The sequence below is a fragment of the Erythrolamprus reginae genome, chromosome 6 (genome assembly GCF_031021105.1).
Source record: "Erythrolamprus reginae isolate rEryReg1 chromosome 6, rEryReg1.hap1, whole genome shotgun sequence".
In the NCBI taxonomy this organism is placed as follows: domain Eukaryota; kingdom Metazoa; phylum Chordata; class Lepidosauria; order Squamata; family Dipsadidae; genus Erythrolamprus; species Erythrolamprus reginae.
Genome location: NC_091955.1, coordinates 31262334 through 31286779, shown reverse-complemented (window position 1 = coordinate 31286779; position 24446 = coordinate 31262334). Strand labels below are relative to the sequence as shown.

At 42.0% G+C, this 24446-nt stretch overlaps 1 protein-coding gene across 6 annotated transcripts in view; it reads left to right on the top strand.

Moving 5' to 3' along the window:
* MET (MET proto-oncogene, receptor tyrosine kinase) overlaps positions 1–24446 on the top strand; it is a 139572-nt gene that overhangs the window by 69517 nt on the left and 45609 nt on the right. For all 6 annotated transcript variants that reach the window (XM_070755471.1, XM_070755473.1, XM_070755470.1 and 3 more), the window contains 5 exons: positions 3746–3880; positions 7135–7308; positions 16613–16773; positions 17758–17860; positions 18059–18195. In XM_070755471.1, the coding sequence (XP_070611572.1) occupies positions 3746–3880; positions 7135–7308; positions 16613–16773; positions 17758–17860; positions 18059–18195 (710 nt within the window). The remainder of the gene's footprint in view (positions 1–3745; positions 3881–7134; positions 7309–16612; positions 16774–17757; positions 17861–18058; positions 18196–24446) is intronic.

Here is a 24446-nt window from a genome sequence, read left to right as displayed (position 1 = left end):
TCTTTCCAACACTCTATAAAGAAGCGCTCGTGCGCCCCCTCCTCAAGAAGCCTTCCCTGGACCCAGCCGTACTCAACAACTACCGTCCAGTCTCCAACCTTCCCTTCATGGGGAAGGTTGTCGAGAAGGTGGTGGCACTCCAGCTCCAGTGGTCCTTGGAAGAAGCCGATTATCTAGGTCCCCAGCAGTCGGGTTTCAGGCCCGGCTACAGCACGGAAACTGCTTTGGTCGCGTTGATGGATGATCTCTGGCGGGCCCGGGACAGGGGCTTGTCCTCTGTCCTGGTGCTTCTTGACCTCTCAGCGGCTTTCGATACCATCGACCATGGTATCCTTCTGCGCCGGCTGGAGGGGTTGGGAGTGGGAGGCACTGTTCTCCAGTGGTTCTCCTCCTACCTCTCCGGTCGGTCGCAGTCGGTGTTAGTGGGGGGTCAGAGGTCGACCTCTAGGTTTCTCCCTTGTGGGGTGCCTCAGGGGTCGGTCCTCTCCCCCCTGCTATTTAACATCTACATGAAACCGCTGGGTGAGATCATCCAAGGGCATGGGGTGAGGTATCATCAATATGCCGATGATACCCAGTTATACATCTCCACCCCATGTCCAGTCAACGAAGCAGCGGAAGTGATGTGCCGGTGCCTGGAGGCTGTTGGGGCCTGGATGGGTGTCAACAAACTCAAACTCAATCCAGACAAGACGGAGTGGCTGTGGGTCTTGCCTCCCAAGGACAATTCCATCTGTCCGTCCATCACCCTGGGGGGAGAAACATTGACCCCCTCAGAGAGGGTTCGCAACTTGGGCGTCCTCCTCGATCCACAGCTCACATTAGAGAAACATCTTTCAGCTGTGGCGAGGGGGGCGTTTGCCCAGGTTCGCCTGGTGCATCAGTTGCGACCCTATTTGGACCGGGAGTCACTGCTCACAGTCACTCATGCCCTCATCACCTCGAGGCTCGACTACTGTAACGCTCTCTACATGGGGCTACCTTTGAAAAGTGTTCGGAAACTTCAGATCGTGCAGAATGCAGCTGCGAGAGCAATCATGGGCTTTCCCAAATATGCCCATGTTACACCAACACTCCGCAGTCTGCATTGGTTGCCGATCAGTTTCCGGTCACAATTCAAAGTGTTGGTTATGACCTATAAAGCCCTTCATGGCACCGGACCAGATTATCTCAGGAACCGCCTTCTGCCGCACGAATCCCAGCGGCCAGTTAGGTCCCACAGAGTGGGTCTTCTCCGGGTCCCGTCAACGAAACAATGCCACTTGGCGGGACCCAGGAGAAGAGCCTTCTCTGTGGCGGCCCCGGCCCTCTGGAACCAACTCCCCCCAGAGATTAGAATTGCCCCTACCCTCCTTGCCTTTCGTAAGCTACTCAAAACCCACCTCTGCCGCCAGGCATGGGGGAATTAAGACTTCTTCTCCCCCTAGGCTGATACAACTGTATGTATGGTATGTTTGCACGTATGTTGGTTTTATACATTAGGGGGTTTTAAGTTAGTTTTTAGAATTGGATTTTTTGCTGTATATTGTTTATGACTGTTGTTAGCCGCCCCGAGTTTTCGGAGAGGGGCGGCATATAAATCCAATAAATGAAATGAAATGAAATGAAATGAACCTTTTTTCCCTCAGGGGCTAAAAGTGTGTGCACACCCATAATGCAATGCTCCTCCTGCATGCCCCCCCCTGCACATGTGTGTGCAAACCCCCCTGTTTTGGCCTCACATCCCAAAACTCCTTTCCCCAAATAGAGCTGGGACGGGGAGAAAGCTTCCCTTGTGCAAATGGGGAGAGAGCTTCCTTTCCACAAATGGAGCTGGGAGGGGGGAAAGCCTTGTGTGCTTAAACAAAGCTGAGGTGGAATCTGCAGAGATATGGGAAGGCAGGGGCTGCAGAAAAGGAGGAGAAAGCAAGCGAATGTCTGATCTGAAGGGAGAAAGCATGCAAGTGTCTGGCCTGAAAATCAGCTGGCCGGTGGGAGGGGTGGGCATATGCATTGTGAAGCTGAGCTGATCAACGGCTCACATGCCTGCAGAGAGAACTTGACGTGCCACCTGTGCCATAGGTTCACCATCACAGATCTAGAGCTTTTTTTCATAAACTGCATTCAGGAAATGTAAGTGTCCCTGACAAGATTCCTGTCTAGCAGTTCTTGGAAAAGTCTGCTCTTTGCACTCATAGTAAGAATTTAGCTTTCAATCTGCATTACAGGTTGAAAACGCATTGTTTTGTGTGTTTATTTGCTACAAATTCCAAATCGAATAAAAGTGGGTACTTCTGAAACACCAGTTTACTGGAATCATGACAACAACAGGAAACACTTCTGGCAGTATTTTATGAATGCATTTTGGAGGTTTTCTGATGATTAGGACTATTGGTCAGTGAAGAAATGATTTTTGGCAAGAAAAAGCCTGAATGACTGATAAAAAGGCATTCCTGGCATTTAGCAATGGATATGGAAGAGGCAGAATATGACCATAATAAAGGTATTTGCAGCTGTGGACTTACCTCTCGTAAATTCCAAGATTAATCGTATTTTCATGCAGCTTTGCAATATGTTCTTTGTTAGATTTTTCACTCTCCCTCTTGATCATAAAACCAAAATAACATGAGAAATATGTTTTAAAAAACCATAATACTTAAAGTTGCACATTTTCACATTTTTTCTCCTGCATCGTTAAATGGTAAATTCAAGTTTATATTAATTGTCTCATGGTCCATAAAAGCGCTCCTGAAGCTAACAAACAATTCAAATGTTTGTTTGTTTATTCATTAAATTTATATGCTACCCATCTTACTGCTCAAAGTGACTTTGAACAATTTAAAACATAATGAAACCTACAGATATAAAATTATATAAATATAAATGAATTAAAATGACAAAAGATTAAAACAACCTAAAAAAGATCCACACATAGAGAGTTGGTGGTTTCTTCTCTGTTACTGCACCAGTTACTTCTAATCTCCAACTTCTTCAGAGTCCCATGCCATTGCCATAGTCAAGAAGATCTAAGGCTTTTTCTAAAAGGATTTTTAAATCAATATAATATTTACTGATTTGTATAACTTTGCATTTTATTTTTAAACTCTGTCAGCCATGTTAACCATGAACACTACAACTCCATATTAGCAGAAACGTTTGTACAATTTTGAATGTCAACAGTACATCATCATAGAAATGCAGTTCTGTATCTATATAAAAATGAAGTGTTAAAACCATGCTAGCTCAGGAATTCTGGAATTTGAAGTCAACAAGTCATAAAGGGACCATGGTTCCCCAGCTTATTCATGAAGAAGTAGGAGTTTTAGTCTTTGCTTTTCCTTTCTGTTTGGCTTTTTGCAAAACTGAAATGCTTTTGTAGAAGCTAATGCCTAATATTAAAACTGTGAAACTGCCTTTCCCACCTGAACTATTTCCTCACTACAATTAATGTCTACCAATAGTCCTTTGGAATAATAATAATAATAAAATGTTGCATCCACCTATTATGAATTACATTCAGAGAGCAGAACTTGAACGGAAAAAGGATATGGGAAGAAAAAAAATCAGAGTTATAACTGATGTAGATCTGCAACCTAAACCTCCTTCCTGCAGTGCCAATGCTCCATTAAAATTATCTACAGTAGTTTCTGAATATATTCAATCATTCTTTCCACCTCCCCTCATAAAGCAATAGTTATAAATTAAAATAACTGTGTAATACAAATATAAACTCTGTTGATCGTTGTTAATGTTTCTCTTTTTTTAGATAGTAATCTCTCGTTCTGAACGCACAACACCATATATGAAATTCCATTTAGATTCCCAGCCTGTTTCTTCAGAAGTTATCATTGAGAATTCCCTAGGCAATGATGGGCATATTCTGGTGATCACTGGGAAGAAGGTAAAATATTATTCATAAATAAATAATATTATTCATAAAATGCATTTGTCAACTGCATTTTTGGGCAATGTGTGTACATATAGATACATGAATGTACATATACACATATTATCCTAATAGTGTTTACATTTAGCTATTTTAGATATTTTGTTTTGATTTTGCTTTATCCATTTCCTTCTGTATCACAAAATATTATTTTATTGATAGATCGAACCAAAAGAGTTTGGCTTATTTACCTCTCAGGTTTTTCATGCAAATAAGTGAGATCATGAAATGATTATACTCCAGGTTTAACATTTTATAATATAGCACTAATCTGGAATATTTTAAATGGAATGCATCGATCAACTAAACTTCTTCATTACATTTGATTGCAAAAGGGGAAATCACCTATTCCCACTCAGGATTGAATCATTTAATATAATCTGCAATTCCAATTATTTTTCCTTTGCATCCTTTCCAGACATGTGTATATTGTATTTCTTCACTGTTTTTCCTAAAGAGGCAAGTAAATGAATAACTGAGTATTGTTTGGATAGGGAAGCTGTGATACAAACCAACCAAAGAAAGGAAATGCAAATATAAGGTTAGATGCTTTCTTTTTTTACTTTGGTGGGAAGCATGTAGGACAAAAATACACAATCACTTAAAAGAATGAGACTTTAAAACTTCCTGCCCTTTGTTAATTTTATATGAGGATTAAATAGCATTTGAAACTTATTATTATCCATTTCTTCTATACTTTTGCAAACATCATAGATACCCATTAATTGCCACCTTCTATAAGGCTATACATACAAAAAAGTCATGGGAAAGAAGCAAAGGTAATCTGGTTGATTATTTCTGATAGTCTTCATTGATCACAAAAAGTATTTCAATTGTTTGTGAACTTTCATTTAATTTTTTCTATCCCTATAGGGATAGCTATAATACATTTTTATCAGGTTAGCAGTTTTCTTGCCTTAAATGAAATTAACTGAAAGAACGATGTACATGTAAAGCAACACAATAATGACAATCATCATTATAATAATCCCAATAAGAGGGGGGAGTAAAGAAGATGATAATAGTAACAACAACAACAACAACAACAACAACATAGACAAATACACATAGACATTAGACAGCACTGTGAGAATTAGGTGTTCAGCAGAGTGACAGCATGAGGGAAACAAACTTTTTTTTTCAAACAAGGCATCTCCTCCAGTGAATTCCACACATTGAGCGCTGACCATGAGATTAGATCATGTCTATCGCTAATTTTTGTGTATTCTTTTTTAAATATCTGCTAATGTTGAACCGGGACATGAATATGAATAGCTATGAATAAACATGGCTTTTAAGTTGAAATTTAACAGATTGTGATTAAATTAAATTGACCAGATTGTGATTTTAACTATAATACTTAATTTTAAGTCTCATTAATGTCATCATGCTCAACTTCAGACTGATAATTATATAGAATCTACATTATAACATATTTATACTGCTATATGATAACAAAATATGGAACATTTTTGTTAGTACAATAAGATAGATGGCTTTTTGTATGCTTCATCAGGAACTGTTGTACAATTTCTGGTGAAAGACAGATTGCTTCGAGAGATTAGCAGTACAGTGGTACCTCGAGATACGAGTTTAATTCGTTCCGGACCTGGGCTCTTAAGTCGAGCAGCTCTTATCTCGAACGACTTTTCCCCATAGGAATTAATGTAAATAATTTTAATTGGTTCCAGCCCTCAAAAAACTCACAAAGTTAGTCTAAATTATGCAGAAAGACATGTTTTTAATGAAGAAATGTACATGTACATATAAATGAATAATGAAGTTTCTTTCACTTAACTTGTAAACTTTCTTAAACTTTTAAATTTACATATGTTCAACTTCTCTGCCACCCAATCCTGTAGGACAGAGGTCCCCAACCCTTTTTGCACCAGGGACCGGCTTTAAGCGATCAAGAGAGGAATGGGTGAATGAATGGACGGAGGGTGGGAAGGAAGGAAGGAAAGAGGGAAGGGACAGGAACAGAGGAAGGAAGCAAGGAAACTTATGAAAGGGGAGAGTAAGAGAGGAATGAGTGAAGGGAGGGAGGGAGGGAAGAAGGTGGGAAGGAGAAAGAAAAGAAGAAATAGAGGAAGGGAAGGTAAAAGAGAGAAAGAAAAAGAGCAAGAAAGAAAGAAAGAAAGAAAGAAAGGGGGAAGGGACAGGAACAGAGGAAGGAAGCAAGGAAACTTATGAAAGGGGAGAGTAAGAGAGGAATGAGTGAAGGGAGGGAGGGAGGGAAGAAGGTGGGAAGGAGAAAGAAAAGAAGAAATAGAGGAAGGGAAGGTAAAAGAGAGAAAGAAAAAGAGAAAGAAAGAAAGAAAGGGGGAAGGGACAGGAACAGAGGAAGGAAGCAAGGAAACTTATGAAAGGGGAGAGTAAGAGAGGAATGAGTGAAGGGAGGGAGGGAGGGAAGAAGGTGGGAAGGAGAAAGAAAAGAAGAAATAGAGGAAGGGAAGGTAAAAGAGAGAAAGAAAAAGAGAAAGAAAGAAAGAAAGGGGGAAGGGACAGGAACAGAGGAAGGAAGCAAGGAAACTTATGAAAGGGGAGAGTAAGAGAGGAATGAGTGAAGGGAGGGAGGGAGGGAAGAAGGTGGGAAGGAGAAAGAAAAGAAGAAATAGAGGAAGGGAAGGTAAAAGAGAGAAAGAAAAAGAGCAAGAAAGAAAGCTGCAAGCACCCCCCCCGAGCCCCCCAGGCCGGCTGCAACCTTTTAAAACACGCGCGCCGCTTCGCAGCTGTCTCCTGAAGCCGAACGCGGAAGTTAGCATTTGGCTTCAGGAGACAGCTCCTTGGCGCTTGTATCTCGAATTTGGGCTTGTAAGTAGAACAAAAATATCTCTCCCCTCCCAGCTCTTATCTCGAGTTGCTCTTAAGTAGAGCAGCTCTTATGTCGGGGTTCCACTGTAATTCCTTTTATGTAACCAAAAAAAGATAAAATACTAGAGTAATGCAAATGGAGCAACAAAACTGAAAATCCTTGAACAAGATACGGCAAATTCATGATAAATAAAAATCCACAGTCTATTGGGTAGCTCTCATTCATGGCACCAAGAAGATTGCACAGGATGTGAATTGTACACATAATGCTAAGCTAGGTTTTTTAAATTTGTGTTGTTAGGTACTGAAAATTACTACCACCTTAGCTTTGTAAAAAAATCTTCTGTTAATCTTCATAATTAGTTTCTGTGTCTCTGTAATGTTTTACCCATTAGGTAACCAAGATTCCACTAAATGGACCAGGATGTTCTCACTTCAGCACCTGCAGTCAGTGCCTTCTAGCACCTTCTTTTATGAACTGTGGATGGTGTGGCAATCAGTGTGTGAGGCCACAGGAATGCCTTATAGGAGGATGGACACAGAACATATGTTTACCTAAAATCTCTGAGGTAAAATTACCTTTATCTACTGAACTGCATAACATTAGTCAGCTCATAGATAACATATATAAATTATTTATAAGTTGCATGTATGGTCCTCAACAATTTTTCTTTTCATGTTTTCAAAGGTATTTACCTAATGAACAATAATTAACTTATTCCCAGATGAGGGGAGATGAGATTATTATTATTATTATTATTATTATTATTATTATTATTATTATTATTATTTAGATTTGTATGCCACCCCTCTCCGAAGATTTGGAGCGGCTCACAACAACAAAACAGTACAAATCCAATAGTTAAAAACAATTTAAAACCCTTAATATAAAAAACAGTCATACATCTCAGACAAACCATACATAAAACGGAAACGGACCAATTTCCCCATGCATAATGGCAGAGGTAGGCTTTAAGGAGTTTGCGAAAGGCAAGGAGGGTGGGGGCAATCCTAATCTCTGTGGGGAGTTGATACCGGGGCCACCACAGAGAAGGCTCTTCCCCTGGGTCCCACCAGACGACATTGTTTCGTCGACGGGACCTGGAGAAGGCCAACTCTGTGGGACCTAACTGGTCGCTGGGATTCGTGCAGCAGAAGGCGGTCCACATGTATTCTGGTCAGATGCCATGAAGGGCTTTATAGGTCATAACCAACACTTTGAATTGTGACTGGAAACTGATCGGCAACCAATGAAGACTGTGGAGTGTTGGTGTTACATGGGAAAGCCCATGATTGCTCTCGCAGTTGTATTCTGCATGATCTGAAGTTTCCAAACACTCTTCAAAGGTAGCCCCATGTAGAGAGCATTACAGTAGTCGAACCTTGAAGTGATGAGGGCATGAGTGACTATGAGCAGTGACTCCCAGTCCAGGTAGGGCCGCAACTGGTGCACCAGGTGAACCTGGGCAAACGCCCCCCTCACCACAGCTGAAAGATGGTTCTCTAATGTTAGCTGTGCATCAAGGAGGATGCCAAAGTTGTGGACCCTCTCTGAGGGGGTCAGTAATTCCCCCCCCCCCAGGGTAATGGAAAGACAGATGGAATTGTCCTTGGGAGGCAAAACCCACAGCCACTCCGTCTTATCAGGGTTGAGTTTGAGTCTGTTGACACCCATCCAGACCCTAACAACCTCCAGGCACCGGCACATCACTTCCACTGCTTCATTGATTGGACATGGGGTGGAGATGTACAGCCGGGTATCAACAGCATACTGATGATACCTCAACCCATGCCCCTGGATGATCTCACCCAGCAGTTTCATGTAGATATTAAATAGCAGGGGGGAGAGGACCGACCCCTGAGGCACCCCACAAGGGAGAAACCTAGACCTCTGACCCCCCCACTAACACCGACTGCGACCAACCGGAGAGGTAGGAGGAGAACTACTGAAGGACATTGCCTCTCACTACCAACCCCTCCAGCTGGTGCAGAAGGATACCATGATCGATGGTATCGAAAGCCGCTGAGAGGTCAAGAAGCACCAGGACAGAGTATAAACCCTTGTCCCAGGCCCACCAGAGATCATCCATCAATGCGACCAAAGCAGTTTCCGTGCTGTAGCCAGGCCTGAAACCCGACTGTTGAGGGCCTAGATAATCGGCTTCTTCCAAGGACCGCTGGAGTGCCACCACCTTCTCAACAACTTTCCCCATACAGGGAAGGTTGGAGACTGGACGATAGTTGTTGAGAATGGCTGGGTCCAGTGAAGGCTTCTTGAGGAGGGGGCGCACAAGTGCCTCCTTGTAGGGAGCCCGTAAGGACCCCCTCCCCAAAGAAGCATTGACAATCTCCTGGACCCAGCTCCGTATCACCTCCCTGCTAGCCGAAACCAGCCAGGAGGGACACAGATCCAGTAAACAGGTGGCGGAACTCCAATGGCCTTGTCCACTTCATCAGGTGTCACCAGATCTAACTCTTCCCAGACAGATGGACAAGGGCGGGCCCCAGACTTGTTGTCAGTCGACTCTGTTGTCCAATCAGAGTCAAGGTCTGCCCGATCCGAGTGACTTTATCAGCTAAAAATGTGTTAAAATCCTCGGCACTGGTCTGCAAGGGCTCCCCAACTCCTCCCTGGTTAAGAAGGGAGCGGGCCATCCTAAACAGAGCGGCCAGGCGAGATTCCGCTGATGCAATCAAGGCGGCATGATACGCGCATCTTGCCACCTTGAGCGCCACTTTGTAAGTCTTAATATGAGCTCTTACAAGTGTTTGATCGGATCCGGACTTACTCTTCCTCCATCACTTCTCTAGACGTCTCTTCTGGCGTTTCAACTCCCAGAGCTCCTCGGTAAACCAAGGAGCTCTCCGGGGTCTTGTGCCACAGAGAGGTTGACATGGCTCAATCCAGTCAAGAGCCTCCGTCGCAGCCTTATTCCAGGCCACGGCAAGAGACTCTGACAAACTGTGGAGCAGCAGAGATCCACTGTTGTTAATTGACTATACAGTACAGTACCAAAATATAAAAAGGAATTTTTATATTTTGGTTCATTCTGTTCCTTCCCCTCCCAAATTATTTAAACCTACATAGACTGTCACATTATGGGATATCAGTGAAGCATAAAACTACAACACAAAGTAACCATAATATAGGGGAAGCATTTCTGTAAATCAAAGATTATATTGTATTCCTTATATTAATTTGCTTCTATTGAATGGTCCAGATGTGTGAACATCTCACCATAACTGTTTTCTTACTTGAAACTTTTGTCAAAGCTGCTGTTTACAACACAATGTGAAGGCAGTACACATGTGAAGAAAAGACCTTTGTATTTCTACAGGAATTACATGAAGCTGAGATAGGGAAATGCATGAAGTTTTATTCTGATATTTGCAGCTAAGTTAAAACTGGCAGAAATTCAGAGAAAAAAAATGTGATCTGGTACTGTCTTTTACACCTGATTTTACCTAATTTGAAATATATATTGTATGGTGTCATATATATATCCTTACAGGACTTATATACTGTATTTTTGGGTGTATAAGACGCACCTTTTCCTCCCTAAAAGAGACTGATAATTAGGGTGCATCTTATACTCTGAATGTAGCTTCCCCCCCCAGCTCTAACTAGCTGCGAACGATATTCCCAGCTCTCACCTTACAGACTCTTTCATTATTTCTCTCTGTGAAGTATGTTTTCCAAGCCCTAAGTCTTTGCAGGGTTTTTTCCATTGCTCTAACTTGCTCCGAATAAGTTTCTTTTCAGCCCTAACCAGGTGCTAACAATGTTCCCAGCTCTTACAGCTTGCAAGCTCTTTCATTATTACTCTCTGCGAAGAATGTTTTCCAAACCCCTGGCAGAGTGAGGGTCATCTACAAGGCCATGTCCATTTAGCTTGTATTTTGTGTTCTGATTCTTTTTAACAATGTATTTTTTACCAATAATAATTATAACTTTTTCAATAATAAACCCTGAAATGCTTTATTTTTTAATAAATGTTTTAATGGCATTCAAAACATATATGGAAAAATAAAAAATATGTTGTTATTAGAACTTAAACATGTATTCTAAGCAATGTTGAAATAAAAGAGAAAATTAAACAGAAATGGAATATTAGCAGAATAATGGGAAATACATTTTCCATAATTGTTTGTGACTTCAGGAAATATTAGTGCACATTCTTTCACTGTCCTGTACTTTACAAATATATATAGACACATATAGCAAAGGAAATCCATCTTATTTAAAAAGGAGCCTTTATATTCCTTTTAAGCAAGCCCATACAAACTAAATGAGGATAGATGACAGACCCTAAATAACTTTTAAATTATGAAGTCTGATTCATAGTTACATTAGGCTCTTATGTAGTTCATGTAGTGTACAAGGGTGCTTGAATGAATGTAAATCACATTTAAAGCTACATTAAGTCCCTTTATTCCTGTGAGGGCAAGGACTAGGTCCCTTAGTGTGGCTGAGATGTCACACGCTGATGAGTCTTCAGTGTTAGCATAAAATTGTTCCAAGCCACCCTATTTGGCTCTTTGTGACATGGTGAGAGCATATTATCTTTGTATTACCAACCTACATGAAGTAATTCCAAAGGTCTGGGTTGGGTTATTGCTTTATCTCATTTTTTAAAAAAGAAAGTGATAATTTGTTAAATGGGCACAGTGCTTATGCTTTTTGAGGAATAATTTTGTATGAAGTTAATAAATGAGAAAAAAAAGAATCTTAAAATGTACTTGATTTATTCCAAGCCAGAGTTCATGTGCTGTATGTATTTTAGAAAATGCAATAAATATTCTGTGGCAATGATAAATAGTAATATATCCCCAGAGCATGTGCTATAGTAAGTGGAAGATTTTGAGGTTTTGTTTCTAAAAGGAAAGAAATGATGCATTTGGGTTTCTAAATCTTTACGGCTGGTAGCTGCTCAAGCAGATTTTATGCTTTGCTGAACCATGACAGTTAGTCATACTACTAAAAAAAAGATTATTCATATTTGGCATATAGCTTTAATATAGCAAAGGACTGTTTGGGCTGTTAGAAATGCAAAATAAACCTCTGGTATTTGCAATAAAACCTGAAAATGCTTAATGTATAAAATTATTTTTTGGAAAGAAGAATATAATTAAAATATTTTAAATGATAATTTTGACATTATAGTGGACATAGGATAGTTATTATAAAGGTCTGCGTCTGTATCAATATTACATTTGACAATAATGTGGTGAGAAAACTTTTAGTTGAATTTCAGATCACAGAATCACCCAAGCAATAACTACAGATATAGATCCAGATCTAGATCCATGCAGCTACACCTAGATCCATTTCATTTTATCCTTAACACAAGGGATTAAGTATCTATAACAAATGGTACAATTCCACAGGTTTCTGCAAATTGTGGGCAAAATCAATTAAATCCACAGCAGTTAAAACTGCATAGCAATAGTGTTGGAATTGGGTAGGTAGTACAAATGCCATGATGGCAATTGTACCAGTACAACTGAAACATTACCCATTTTGTATGTATGAAGTTATATAAATATGATTGATCAGGTTTGAGATAGATGGGCAAAAATAGGAAGGAAGTAATAACATATATCTTTCTTAGTTGTAGCAATCTAATTAAAGTGTGCTTACTTGGTACCCTTACTTCCGTCCTTTTAAAATTTAAATAAAGATGAGTAAAGCCTGCTTGAGCAGTAGAATTATTGAACTTAGCTTGACTACCAGTAATTTCTTTCTTCCTAGCTCTTTGAAAATAAATAGAAAGGTGGTTTGGATCTTTTCCCCAAAAGCCCCAAATAAGGAACTTAGCATAAATTGTGTCAGTTCTGAAATATGAACTATGCAAACCGGGGTGAAATTCGGTCAGTTATGACCGGTTCAAGTGTGCCAGTAGTGACAATTTGAATTGGTTTGTAAAAAACACCCCTGGTTGGGCCCACCTGGTTGCCACTCACCTCTTCTGGCCGCTTGCTCAGCCCTTCTGGCTGATCGCCACTCACCCCAGCCGCCCAATATATGTTCCCTTTGCCATGTGGCTCAGCTAATCATCTCACCAGTTGCCTCTCCCACTCATCTCACCAAAGGTAAGCAATGCATGCCACACATTTGCCCTTTGCCTTGGGTCGGGGCTCAGGGATGTGCCATTTCCCCGAGGCCTCAATGCTGCCGTCTGCTTTGGCCAGGTTGAGGAATGCATGATTCACTGGCTCTGGCCTTGCCCCAGAACTGCCACCCTCTTGCCACCTGCTTGCTCTTCACCTCACTCACCTACTTTCACGCTTCGATGGGGAGGGGAATATAGTGAGGCTCAGTTGCCTTTCATGCCAAGAAGTCTTCAGCCGGCGGCGGCTGCCTTCTAAGCAGCTTCCTATGATGCATGTCTGCGCAGTCGGACCCAGCCAGGAAAATGGCAGCAGCTAGAAGGACTGTGTCACAGCGAGCTGCTCAGAAGGTAGCTGAAACAACAACTGTCAGCCACAGTCTTTAAGGTACTGTACTTCAATGTGAGGGGAGTGAGGTACTGTAAAGGAACAGGTAGCTGCGGAGCTGCCTTTTGAGCAGCTCTGCTGTGAATGGGAGGAGAAATATTCATATTCTCTCTGCTGCAACACTTAAATTGGCTGCTTCTTTCCTCCTTCTCAGGCTCCTACACACAGAGCAAACATGAGAAGGAAAACAGAAGCAACCACTTTAAATGCTGTGCCAGAGAGAATCCGAACTTTTCTCCTTCCATTCACAGTGGAGCTGCTCAGAAGGCAGCCGCCGCAGTTTGTCCCTTTAAGGTACTTTGACCTGGGTGAGAGGGGGCCAGGGTGGACCTAAAGGGACAGGCGGCTGAAAGAGCTGCCTCCCAAGTAGTTCTTCTGTGAAGTAAGAGAGAAAAGTTTGAATTTTCTCTCCCAAAGCATTCAAAGTGGCTGCTTCTCACCTCTTTCTCATTTTTGCTCTGTGTGTATGATTCCTTCATGGGCTCATACACATAGAGCAAACATGAAGGAGGCAGGAAGCAGCCAGGTTGAACTCTAGAAGACTTGGCCAAACTTTTCTATTGGTTCTGTGGGCGTGGCTTGGTGGGATGGTGCTGCCCCACCTTGCCATGAGCCACACCCACAGAACTGGTAGGGAAAAAATTGAATTTCACTACTGATGCAAACTATTAAATGTTGGAAAATAGAGATGCTTTTAATAAGAAATTTTATTTTAGAAAAATTATGAAAGCAAAAGTTGAGATAAAAAAGTATTTGGGGGGAGGATGAATACAAGGAAAAACATGGAAAACAACCATCACAGCAATCCAAATAAAATCAATATAGACAGCATGCTCGAACTAGCAATTTATTTGAACATGTCTAGAGTTTATTACAAGAGAAGCTAGTTGAAAAAATAATCACCCAAGGCTCAAAAGTTTGTCTTTTCTTTTCCTTTTCCTTTTTGTGGATGCTTTTTTATGTATGCGGAAAACAAATAAAAACCAGCTCTTCTAGAGAAATTTACTGCTGTCATCATTAGCAAAATATTATATTTCTGAAGTTATGGGCCTGACCCACATATCATAACAAAGTTTGCTTATACACAGCCATTATCTTTCAACAGCAGGTATTATTGACATCTTTCATTGTTATTTGTGGGCTGCAAATATCTACTAAGATTAAATAAAACTTTATCCAAAACCCCATCACAATATTTGATGAGCTTTCAAATAACCATGTGTTATGCCAGGTGTGCCAGGTATGTTTGCGTTATTTGCCAAAACACACACTCCAATGGTCTACAGGAACAAAAGACAAGTCAGGCATAATCCAATATTTAGTAGCCAAATGCAGGGAAGAAATAAAATATTCTGTCTCAGGCAGTGACCAAATAAAATTATTCAAGCAGATCCAAATTTAAGCATAAATTTCTTAGCAAAAAGGATTTCAAATACTGCATATGTGTTATGCCATCACCCAATATCTTTTTTAAAAATTTAAACAGCTATAAATATTTCATCTTCCATTCTTTCATACATATCTGCTCAACTGATTTTTGTCATTGTGGGACTGTCAACTTTGAAATGGACCCATGTTGCCACAGCCATCTTTTCATTTCTCGGCTTGCCACACACTAGGGAGGGGAGAGGTTTGGAATGTCAAGCCAGACAATAACAGCTCATTCTCCCGTGGGAACCAAGATCATCTCAACCAGAGACCTTAAGAAGTTACCCAGGAGATGCCAGAACACCTAATTGGACAACATGAACTCTGACAAGGAGGGAGGGGAATATCTATTTTTCAATTATATGAAAACCACGGGAAATATAGTTGGTTTTGCTTTCATGTGTACTGAAAAGATGTATTCAATAAAACAGTTCTTAAAGAGATCCGATCGTCTTGGAGTGCTATCTTGTTTGGGTTCATTAGTTAGAATCTTGACAGGGACATTTGAAAAGATGAAAGTTTCAATTGAAAGGGTAAAATAATTATAAAATGTTTCTGAAGTTTTATATTTGTTTTACTGTTTTCCCCCAATCCTAAATTATACAGCAATTGTTTCCAAGTGGTTTACCACCAAACACCAAAGCCTCAAAAAGACTACATGCAGGACTACAGGTTGTGGTACCTAGATGTCAACTGTGCATGGTTCCATTTGCAATATTGTTTGAAAAAATCACCAATTTAATTAAAACATGAGGAAATGTGCAAGAATGTGCAAATATGACTCTGGGACTTTCAAATGCACTTGGAATTGGGTTGGTTCTTCATTGCCCTGGAGCAATTATTTTACTATTGTATGGTTTAATCTGTGTTTACATGTTCAGAATAACTATTTTTGCTTGGCATTTAATTTTTATATTCTTACAGAATTTAGCTAAGTACATTATGTTACTGGATGTCAAAGAGAACAGTTAACCTGAGCATTTTTAATACAAATATTCTTTTCAGATCCAGCAGAAACATAGAGTTCATAATGAAAGACACAATTGTGCTACTTATTAGGAATAAAATCGCAGCTTCTATAAAAGACTATACAACACTTTTACCCCAAGTACTGTATTAAAAAGTCTTTTGTTCTCTGACCAGGCTTGAATGTTTGTAAAGCTAGATTGTATATCTATAGCATTGTCAATGTTTTATGGATAGTGTCTTGCCAAATGCCCTCCACTGAAATCTATATAACTTCTCTGCTATTCATGCATTTTCCCACCATTGTTACATTTACAGCGCAATTTACAATATACAGAAGTTGGTTAGAGTGGGAGGGGGAAGAGCATTTCCGTTTGAGATTGTCACTGCATTGCTAGAACGTAGTTTATTTTTAACTTGAAATTTAGAAGTAACTAGCAGATAGCATTTTCAGTGACAGCATTGTAAAAGCCACATTAATTTTTTAGCTCCCAAGACAGTGTTTGATTTATACACCTTTGAAACTGTCATTGCTGTGAAGACATTGCATCTTTCCTTCAGGTTACTGAAAAAAGTTGCTTCATCAGTTTGATATTCTTCTATTCACTATCATACTTTAATAAAATCAGTGCATTGTATTCTTTTACATACCGCAAGAAAGACATAAAAAGCAAACCAAAAGGTATTAAAAAAAACCTATTACAATGCAGAGCTTGTTCAGTGCCCCTAAACACAATAACTCAGAGCTTTGTAGCAGTGGCAGGATTATTTATTGCTAATATCTAAGGAATCTCACACAGTGATAAATGAAAATGGAGGAACAATTACAGTAAGTTAAAGAGGGAGGTATCTTCAATAGAAGAAATTATTTTCTGCCAGTATTGTTTCTTTTCTTAAAAAGCACCTTCAAAGCCCATTAAAAATCATAATTTATTTTTATAAAAGAAAAATCATAATTTATTATTCTTTTTCCCCTTTTAGATTATTCCAAAAAGTGCTGCTTTTGATGCTTCAACAAGACTGACACTGTGCGGGTGGGATTTTGGATTCAGTAAAAATAATAAGCCCAGCTTAAAAAAAATATCAGTCTTTGTCGGGGGACAGCGATGCATTGTGGATGGCAGGGCTAGTGACAAAAACAAGTAAGATATGAGGGTTTTTTTTTCCTCTTTAGATATTCTATGTATGGCAAAAAAATAATTAATTTCAGTGTCTTGCGTGACATCATATACAATTATTTTGGCTTAATTGTATTTTAATGTATTGTTTCTCTCTCTTTATTGTCTGGATAGATCTCATTCTGAAAAAATGTTCATATGATTCATGTGATTTTGAGGACAGGGTTCCTTTGAGTCACTGTTGATTCCTGTTGACCACCTGGACTAGTAACTCCTTGGAGTTACCTGATAAAGATTTTTCTGAATGGTTTGCTGTTGCCTTTGTCCAAAGTCACTCAGTTGGATTAGACCCACAGTCTCCCAGTTTCTAGCCTAGTGATTTAACCACTACATTGAACTGTCTCTCAATTTGTATGGATATATCTATAGCAGGGGCGTCAAACTCAAGGCCCAGGGGCCATATTTGGCCTGCAGGGTGCTTAGATCTGGCTTGTGAGGCCACCCTCAAAATAGCAAAGGACCAGCCCACAGTGCCTTTGCCATCAAAAACAGGGCTCAGGAGGGCCGCCTGTGGCCCTTCGAGATCCGTTTTTTTCTGGCAATGACAGGACACCATCACATCCAAAAACAACCTCAGGAGCCCATTTTCACTGGCAAAGCACTTGGGCCAGGTGTTTGTTTACAGCCAGGTGTTTATTTACTTGATTGTTGGTTGGTGTTAACATCAGAGCAACAATCAGTTAAACAATATACCAGTCAAGATGTCAACAGCAAACAGCCCAACCAAAGAATCTCTGAGACCATCCTAAGTACACTGATAGGGAAGCCACTGGAATATAAACTGACAGCAAACTTCACTCCTTACTAGCACTGATGATGTTATCTAGTTTGGATAATAAAACATCTGTAAGAAAACAAGCAAATGCAGAGAGCACCAAGGATCCCTCATATCAATCCTGAGCTACATATTTTCTTCTTTATTAGTAATATATTTGTTTTTTATTGAAGATTGGAATGCAAGCTTGGGCCTGTAAAGAACACAGGTTTTAATGTTTCAAGCAGTGTTTCAAATGGACAAGCTAATACCTCTTTCAATACATTTTCTTATGTGGTAAGTAAAATATTATTATTTTATAATTACATAAATTTACAATTGCATAACATAATTACATACATTAATAATTATTTTATCTTTGTTTCAATGTGTTGGTGTTTGTATATTCAGTCATTCATATATTTAACTAGACTTCTATGCTGCCCAATCCCAATGGGACTTTGTTTGGACTCATAAACTTTGTTCCATATGCAGGATCCAAGAATAAGGCAGATTTCTCCTAACTATGGTCCAAGATCTGGTGGAACATTGTTGACATTAACTGGGGAATATTTAAACAGCGGGAATTCACAAGAAATTTCTATCTGCAAAAAGCAATGCAGCCTTACCAGGTATAATGGTTTGATTTTTATTTATTTTTAATAAATTGTAAACCTAGAGCTCTAAACCAAATAGGAAATATATTGTATCCTCAGAACAAAACATCTCTTTTGAAAATTAAACTTGCAAGACAAGAATCATTGATTCCCAACTCGAAAAAACTATTAAGTCAGTCTAATAGCTGCTGACTTGGAAAGGAGGAAGAGAACATCTAGAATGTAAAAGTAAAGCATAAACCTATGTATACAAATTTGGTTACTATACTCTGGAGGCATAGATACAGTACAGAAGCCATTGTGAGATCTAACTAGAACTAAAATTGTTAATAGAATATATATGTTTTCTGTTGTTTTTTTACTTCTTCAGGGTATGCAAAATGCTCCAATTTATGGTATTCTGTAAAGTAACAAAATATGTTTTTCGCCTCCTTGGTAAAGCATTGGAAATGCCAACTATCCCCTGAGGTTGAATTGGGGTTGCACCTTGGTCAAGCAGCCACTTGAGCCTCAGATGAGGTAGCAGAACTCAGGATAGACTTGCTACCTGGTGTTTAATATTTCTCATCACTTCACAGTCAATACCCAATAATCAAAATCTACTTCCAAAAGATTTGGTGGCAATTACTGTGCCTGTAATGATGGTAATGTTTTTTTTATTGAAGAAGGGGTTAGAAAGCAGGCTCTATCCAAGCTCAACCAGATATCTCAAATTAACTTTTCCCCTTGGTAGATGATCTAGGAGGAGTACGATTTTCCTTCGGAAAAGTTATTTAATCAAGGACAAACAATAGGACACAATGTTGAAAACCATTATTTGCCACTGTGCTGAAGGGCTAGTGGTTCAAAGTCATAATTTGTTCAATAACTTGCAAAATTGATTATTTTAATTACCTTGCTATTTTCCCATTTAGGGTTGCTTCATGTGCTGCAAAGAGCCCTGCTGTGCTTTAGAGCAGATGTTTTGCTGCTAGCACACAGCAAAGTTTGCTTTTTGTTGCCAGCAGTGCAAAGGATAGTTGGATGGTGTCTAAATAGGTCTACGCTTCTGTAGACCTTCTGCATTAAAAAAAACCCCTTTTCATCCTTTATCTACTTAGACAAGTTAGAAACAAAAGGGAGTCACGTGACCTCAGGACACATAGCAACGGTCATAAATATGAAACGGCAGCAAAGTTCTGATCATGTGATCATCGGGCTGCTGCGAAGGTCCTAAGTGTGAAAAGAGTGCATAAGTCACTTTTTTCAGGGCCGTTGCAACTTTGATCAGTAAATGAACCATTGTAAGTCGAGGACTACCTGCCTTTTCCCCTAGATGTTTTCTGTGGAGCTTCAAAATGGACTCCTGATCGGCTGACCTGAGGAACCCGCAGTGATGGCCGCCGGCGGTAAATATAGGCAGTGGGAGAAGGAAAGGGAGCCGCAGCCGCCCATTCATGCTGTGGATTGGCCGGTGCCGAACCTCTCAGTTGTGGCCTCCCCTCCCCCCACCTTGACATTCAAAATAAGAAAAACCTTCACCGGCCTCTGCACTTTTGTCGCTCCCCGCCCCCAACTCCAGCTCCCGGCTCCATTGCACAGCCTTGGAAAAGGCTGCGTGGGGGGTTGATTTTGCACACGTGGCCGCGTGCCCACGCACCTTAAAGGAAACATTGTATACAGTGGTACCTCTACCTAAGAATGCCTCTACTTACAAACTTTTCTAGTGTGTTCAAGATTTTTTGCCTCTTCTCAAGAACCATTTTCCCCTTACAAACCCGAGCCTCCGAAACTGTAACCGGAAAAGGGAGGAAGAAGCCTCCATGAGGCCTCCACCCTCCCTGTGATTTCCCCAATTGCACACATTATTTGCTTTTACATTGATTCCTATGGGACAAATTGCTTCTTCTTACAAACATTTCTATTTAAGAACCTGGTCACGGAACAAATTAAGTTCGTAAGTAGAAGTATAACTTTACGGTGGTACCTCTACTTAAGAACTTAATTCGTTCCATGACCAGGTTCTTAAGTAGAAGCAATTTTTCCAATAGGAATCAATGTAAAAGCAAATAATGTGTGCAAACCCATTAAGAAAGAAATAAAAGCTCGGAATTTGGGTGGGAGGAGGAGGAGGAAGAAGAGGAGGAGGAGGAGTCACTGCTGAAGGAAGAAGGTGAAGTGAGGGGAAAGAAAACAATCCAAAACTTTAAGGCTTAAAAAGAAAGAGGGACTCTGAGGTGGCAAGCAGCACACGCCTCCCATACATCTGGCGTGAGGCTTCTTCCAGTACACTGCACCAGAGAGAGAAACCCAGGCGAGCGAGACGGGGGGAACCTTCCACTCCTTTGACCGAAAGGCGACCTCCCATACACTGGTTGCTGCTGCTGCTACCTGTTGCCTCTTCCTTCCCATGCTGAAGGACTCCCCTTTCCTCTAGCTCGCTCGCTTTGTAGCCGGCACCTTTCCTTTGCTGTAGTGACTCCTCAGCTGCCCAGAGCGAAGGGAGCATTTCTTTTCTGTGAGTGTTGACAGACCTTTATTTTCTGTCAAAGCGCCCAGAGAAAGGAAAATGCTTCGTTCACTCTGGACTGCCAAAGCCTCCTTAAGCGCCACCGAAAGGCTCCTCTGAGAGCCCAGAAAAGCCCAAGATGGCAGGGATTAAAGTGGAAATGGCAGGAAACTGGCTGGGCCTTTGTGCCGCTCTCAAATTTCCTGGGAAATTTTTACGGGCTCGGGTTCTTAAGTAGAAAATGGTTCTTAAGAAGAGGCAAAAAAAATCTTGAACACCCGGATCTTCTCTAGAAAAGTTCTTAAGTAGAGGCATTTTTAAGTAGAGGTATCACTGTATTTGCTTTAGCGATGGTGAATGAGTTGCTGGTTTGGGGGTGTCATCATCACCCTCAGGAAAGAGAAACATCTTACATCCTGACCCTCAGTCTCTGTGTTCGTAACATAATAGGATGGGATGATTATGTAAGCATTCAATACCTTCACCACCACTGCCATTTTTTCTGGGGGAACCGCTTCTTCTTAAAAACAGAGTCCTACTTCATCTTCATCCACATTGCCAACTGATGTTACTTCTGCTGCCAATTTGATGGGAAACTCAAAGCAATGCAGCCTCTATAGCTTTCACTCTCTTTTCCCCTTGACTACGTATTTTATCCTGACTGTTTATCATGGCTCTTTCCAGTGAAGCTTTTGTAAGAGGAAGGCGACTATGGCTAGCTATTCCTAAACTGAGGTGCAGTGCAGAAACTTTAAAGTCAAGCCTTGATTTAAAAGGAAAGGATCTATTATAATCTGTGTGAGGCTTAGCAACCAACAAAGCAGTGCTGTCATTCTAACACCTAATTGGGAAGATTAATTTTTTCCAAATAAACAAGTAGGAAAGAAGGGGAAGGAGGAGAAATGTCCTTTTAACATTCAAGGAGGCTGAACTGAAAAGCAGGGGAATGATGGGAAGATGGGAATGATGGGAGAGAGGATCTCTTTTCTTCTAGCTTCCCTCTAACTGGCAACACCCCCAGTTCTTTAAAAGTTAAAAAATGGGTTTTAACAAGGGATTTGCCTGAAACTGCCTGATCACTTCTCTGTGGAATTCCAGCAGCAGTAGAAGTCCCCTTCAGTCTCAGCAGTTATTCCTTTCTGTGCTGCGACAAAGTGTGTGCACATGCACACACAGAGAGAGAGAGGGAGGGAGGGAGAGAGAGAGAGAGATGCACATATGATATGCTGTACAAATTTCCACATCGAGCTATGGAAAGGGTTGCCAATTTCTTTTGTACAGTGATCCCTCGATTAGCACGGTCTCGATTAGTGCGAAACGCTACAACACGGTTTTTCACAAAATATTAATTAAAAAATACTCCACGTTTTTTTTGCTATACCACGGTTTTTCCCACCCGATGACGTCATACGTCATCACCAAGAGTCACTTCTCTGTCTCTTTCTCTTTCTTTCCTGTCACTCTGCTTCAATCATTTTCTCATTTCTCTTTTTTTCTCCCCTTTTTTCTATCATTTCTCTCTCTCTTTCTTCCTCTCTCACACTCTCTTCCTCCCTTCTCTCTCCCCCCCTCCACTTGCCCACGAGAAGAAAAAAAGCAACCTCTGCCGGGCAGCTCCCCTTGTGCCCCCGCTTTATGCCTGCCTCTTTTGGGGATTTTTTTTTCTTTTCTTTTTTGCGCTGGCGGCGGGAGCTGTTGGGGAGGGCTCTGCCGGGAAGGCCTCTCAGCTGCAGAGCCGAATGGGGGCGGAGGCAACAGCGGAGCCCGGCGCTGGGGCCATGCGAGGCTGTTCATCCAGGGGGGCGTGGACTGGCAAGTCGCCCTCCTTTCTCTCTCTTTCTCTCTCTTATACCACACCGGTAACAGGGAGAGAAAGAGAGAGAGCGGAGGGCACCTTGCCGGTCCACGCCCCCCTAGATGAGCGGCTCCGCATGGCCCCAGCGCCGCCCAGGCAAAGGGGAAACCCCAAGATCGCTTGCCGCTTGCCGCTTGCCGTATTGCAGCGAAGGAGGCGAAGCAAGGCTCCAAGCTGCAATACGGCAAGCGGCAAGCGATCTTGGGGTTTCCCCTTTGCCTGGGCGGCGGGAAGACCAAGGGAAGGTTCCTTCAGCCGCCCAACACCTGATCCGCTCTGCAGCGCGGCAGCAGCGAGGAGCCGAAGATGGGGTTTCCCCTTTGCCTGGGCAACGGGGAAACCCCATCTTCGGCTCCTCGCTGCTTCCGCGCTGCGGAGCAGATCAGCTGTTGGGCGGCCGAAGGAACCTTCCCTTGGTCTTCCCCGCCGCCCACACGCAAACTCCACCATCTGCGCATGTGCGGCCATGAAAAAAATGGCGCGCATGCGCAGATGGTGTTTTTTACTTCCGCACCACTATAACGCGGAAATCGATTAGCGCGGGAGGTCTTGGAACGTAACCCCCGCGCTAATCGAGGGATCACTGTAATCTGATTCTTCCAAGGAATTAAATGATAAGGAAAAGAAAAATAAGCACCAGGTCTTTTGTGGGGGAGATGTCTAAGCCCGGGAGTGTCAAACTCAAGGCTTATGTGCCAGATCCAGCCCTTGGACAATGTTCCGTCTATTTTTTTTTGTGTGTGGGGGTGGAAAAGTATAATGTCTGAACAGCACATTTTCATGCCTGGGCATGGATCGGTTAGAAATCCAGTCGTTAAGCGAATCTAGCTTCTCTTCCCCCCCCTTCCCCATTGGGGGGGTGCGGCTGCGGTGGCAGGCAAAGAGACGTTTTCTTCGGGGAGGGGCCATGTGCCCCTGGGCAGGGAGGCTGAACGTGAGCTTTAAAAAGAAAGGCCGAGGGAGGGCAAGGCAAGAGCTCCGGTTTGGGCCAGAACGACCACCCCTTTTCTCCCACAGGATACACACACACATACACACACACACACACACACACACTCCTGCGGCACTGCCCAAACCGGAGCTCTTGCCTCGCCCTCCCTCTGCCTTTCTCTTTAAAGCTCACAGCTGAGCTCTCAGCTTCCTCCCCCCCGGCACATGGTGGGGCGCAGAAGTTTGCCCTGAGACAGAGAGCACATGGGGGATTCTCCCCGGCCGAAAGGCTTGGGAGGGGCAGATCAGCTGTTGGGCAGGAAGAAATGGTGCCAGCTCCACCGCATGGGGTTTGAAAACCCCACACAGCATTCAGTTTTTGCCTGTGCAACTGTGCGCCCGCGCCTGCTAGAGGGAACATTGCCCATGAGGTGCTTAAATATGGTCTGTGGGGCCATCCTGAAAACAGAGAAGGACTGGCCCGCAGTCCCCTGCCAAATGAAATGGAGCTTGGGAGGGCTGTGTGTGGCCCTCTTGAGCTCTGTTTTCACTGGCAGAGGGTTGCAGGAGTCTGTTGCAGCTGAAATTGGAGCTTGGGAGGCCATTTTCACTGGCAGAGTGCTTGGCCTATCATAGGACCCGGGGCACGAGTGATGTCGAGCTGGCCATGCCTACCCCTACCACACCTACCCCGACCCCCCAGGTCAAAATACAATCCTGATGCAGCCTTCAATGAAATCAAGTTTGATACCCCTGTCTTAGCTGCTAATCTTAAGACCACCACAGCCAGGTGTCATGTCCTGACACCTGTCGCACCACTACCCAACTTCTTAAGTGGTTGCTCACAATCAGAAACAATGTACTTATGCCAGTACCACTGTTTGCGGCAGGAGACTATGTGGCACATCACAACATTGCACATGCAAGTGGCTGCATCAGTGCGACGAACCAAGTGGCATCCTGTGAGCAGTGGTATGCACTATGTGGTGTCCG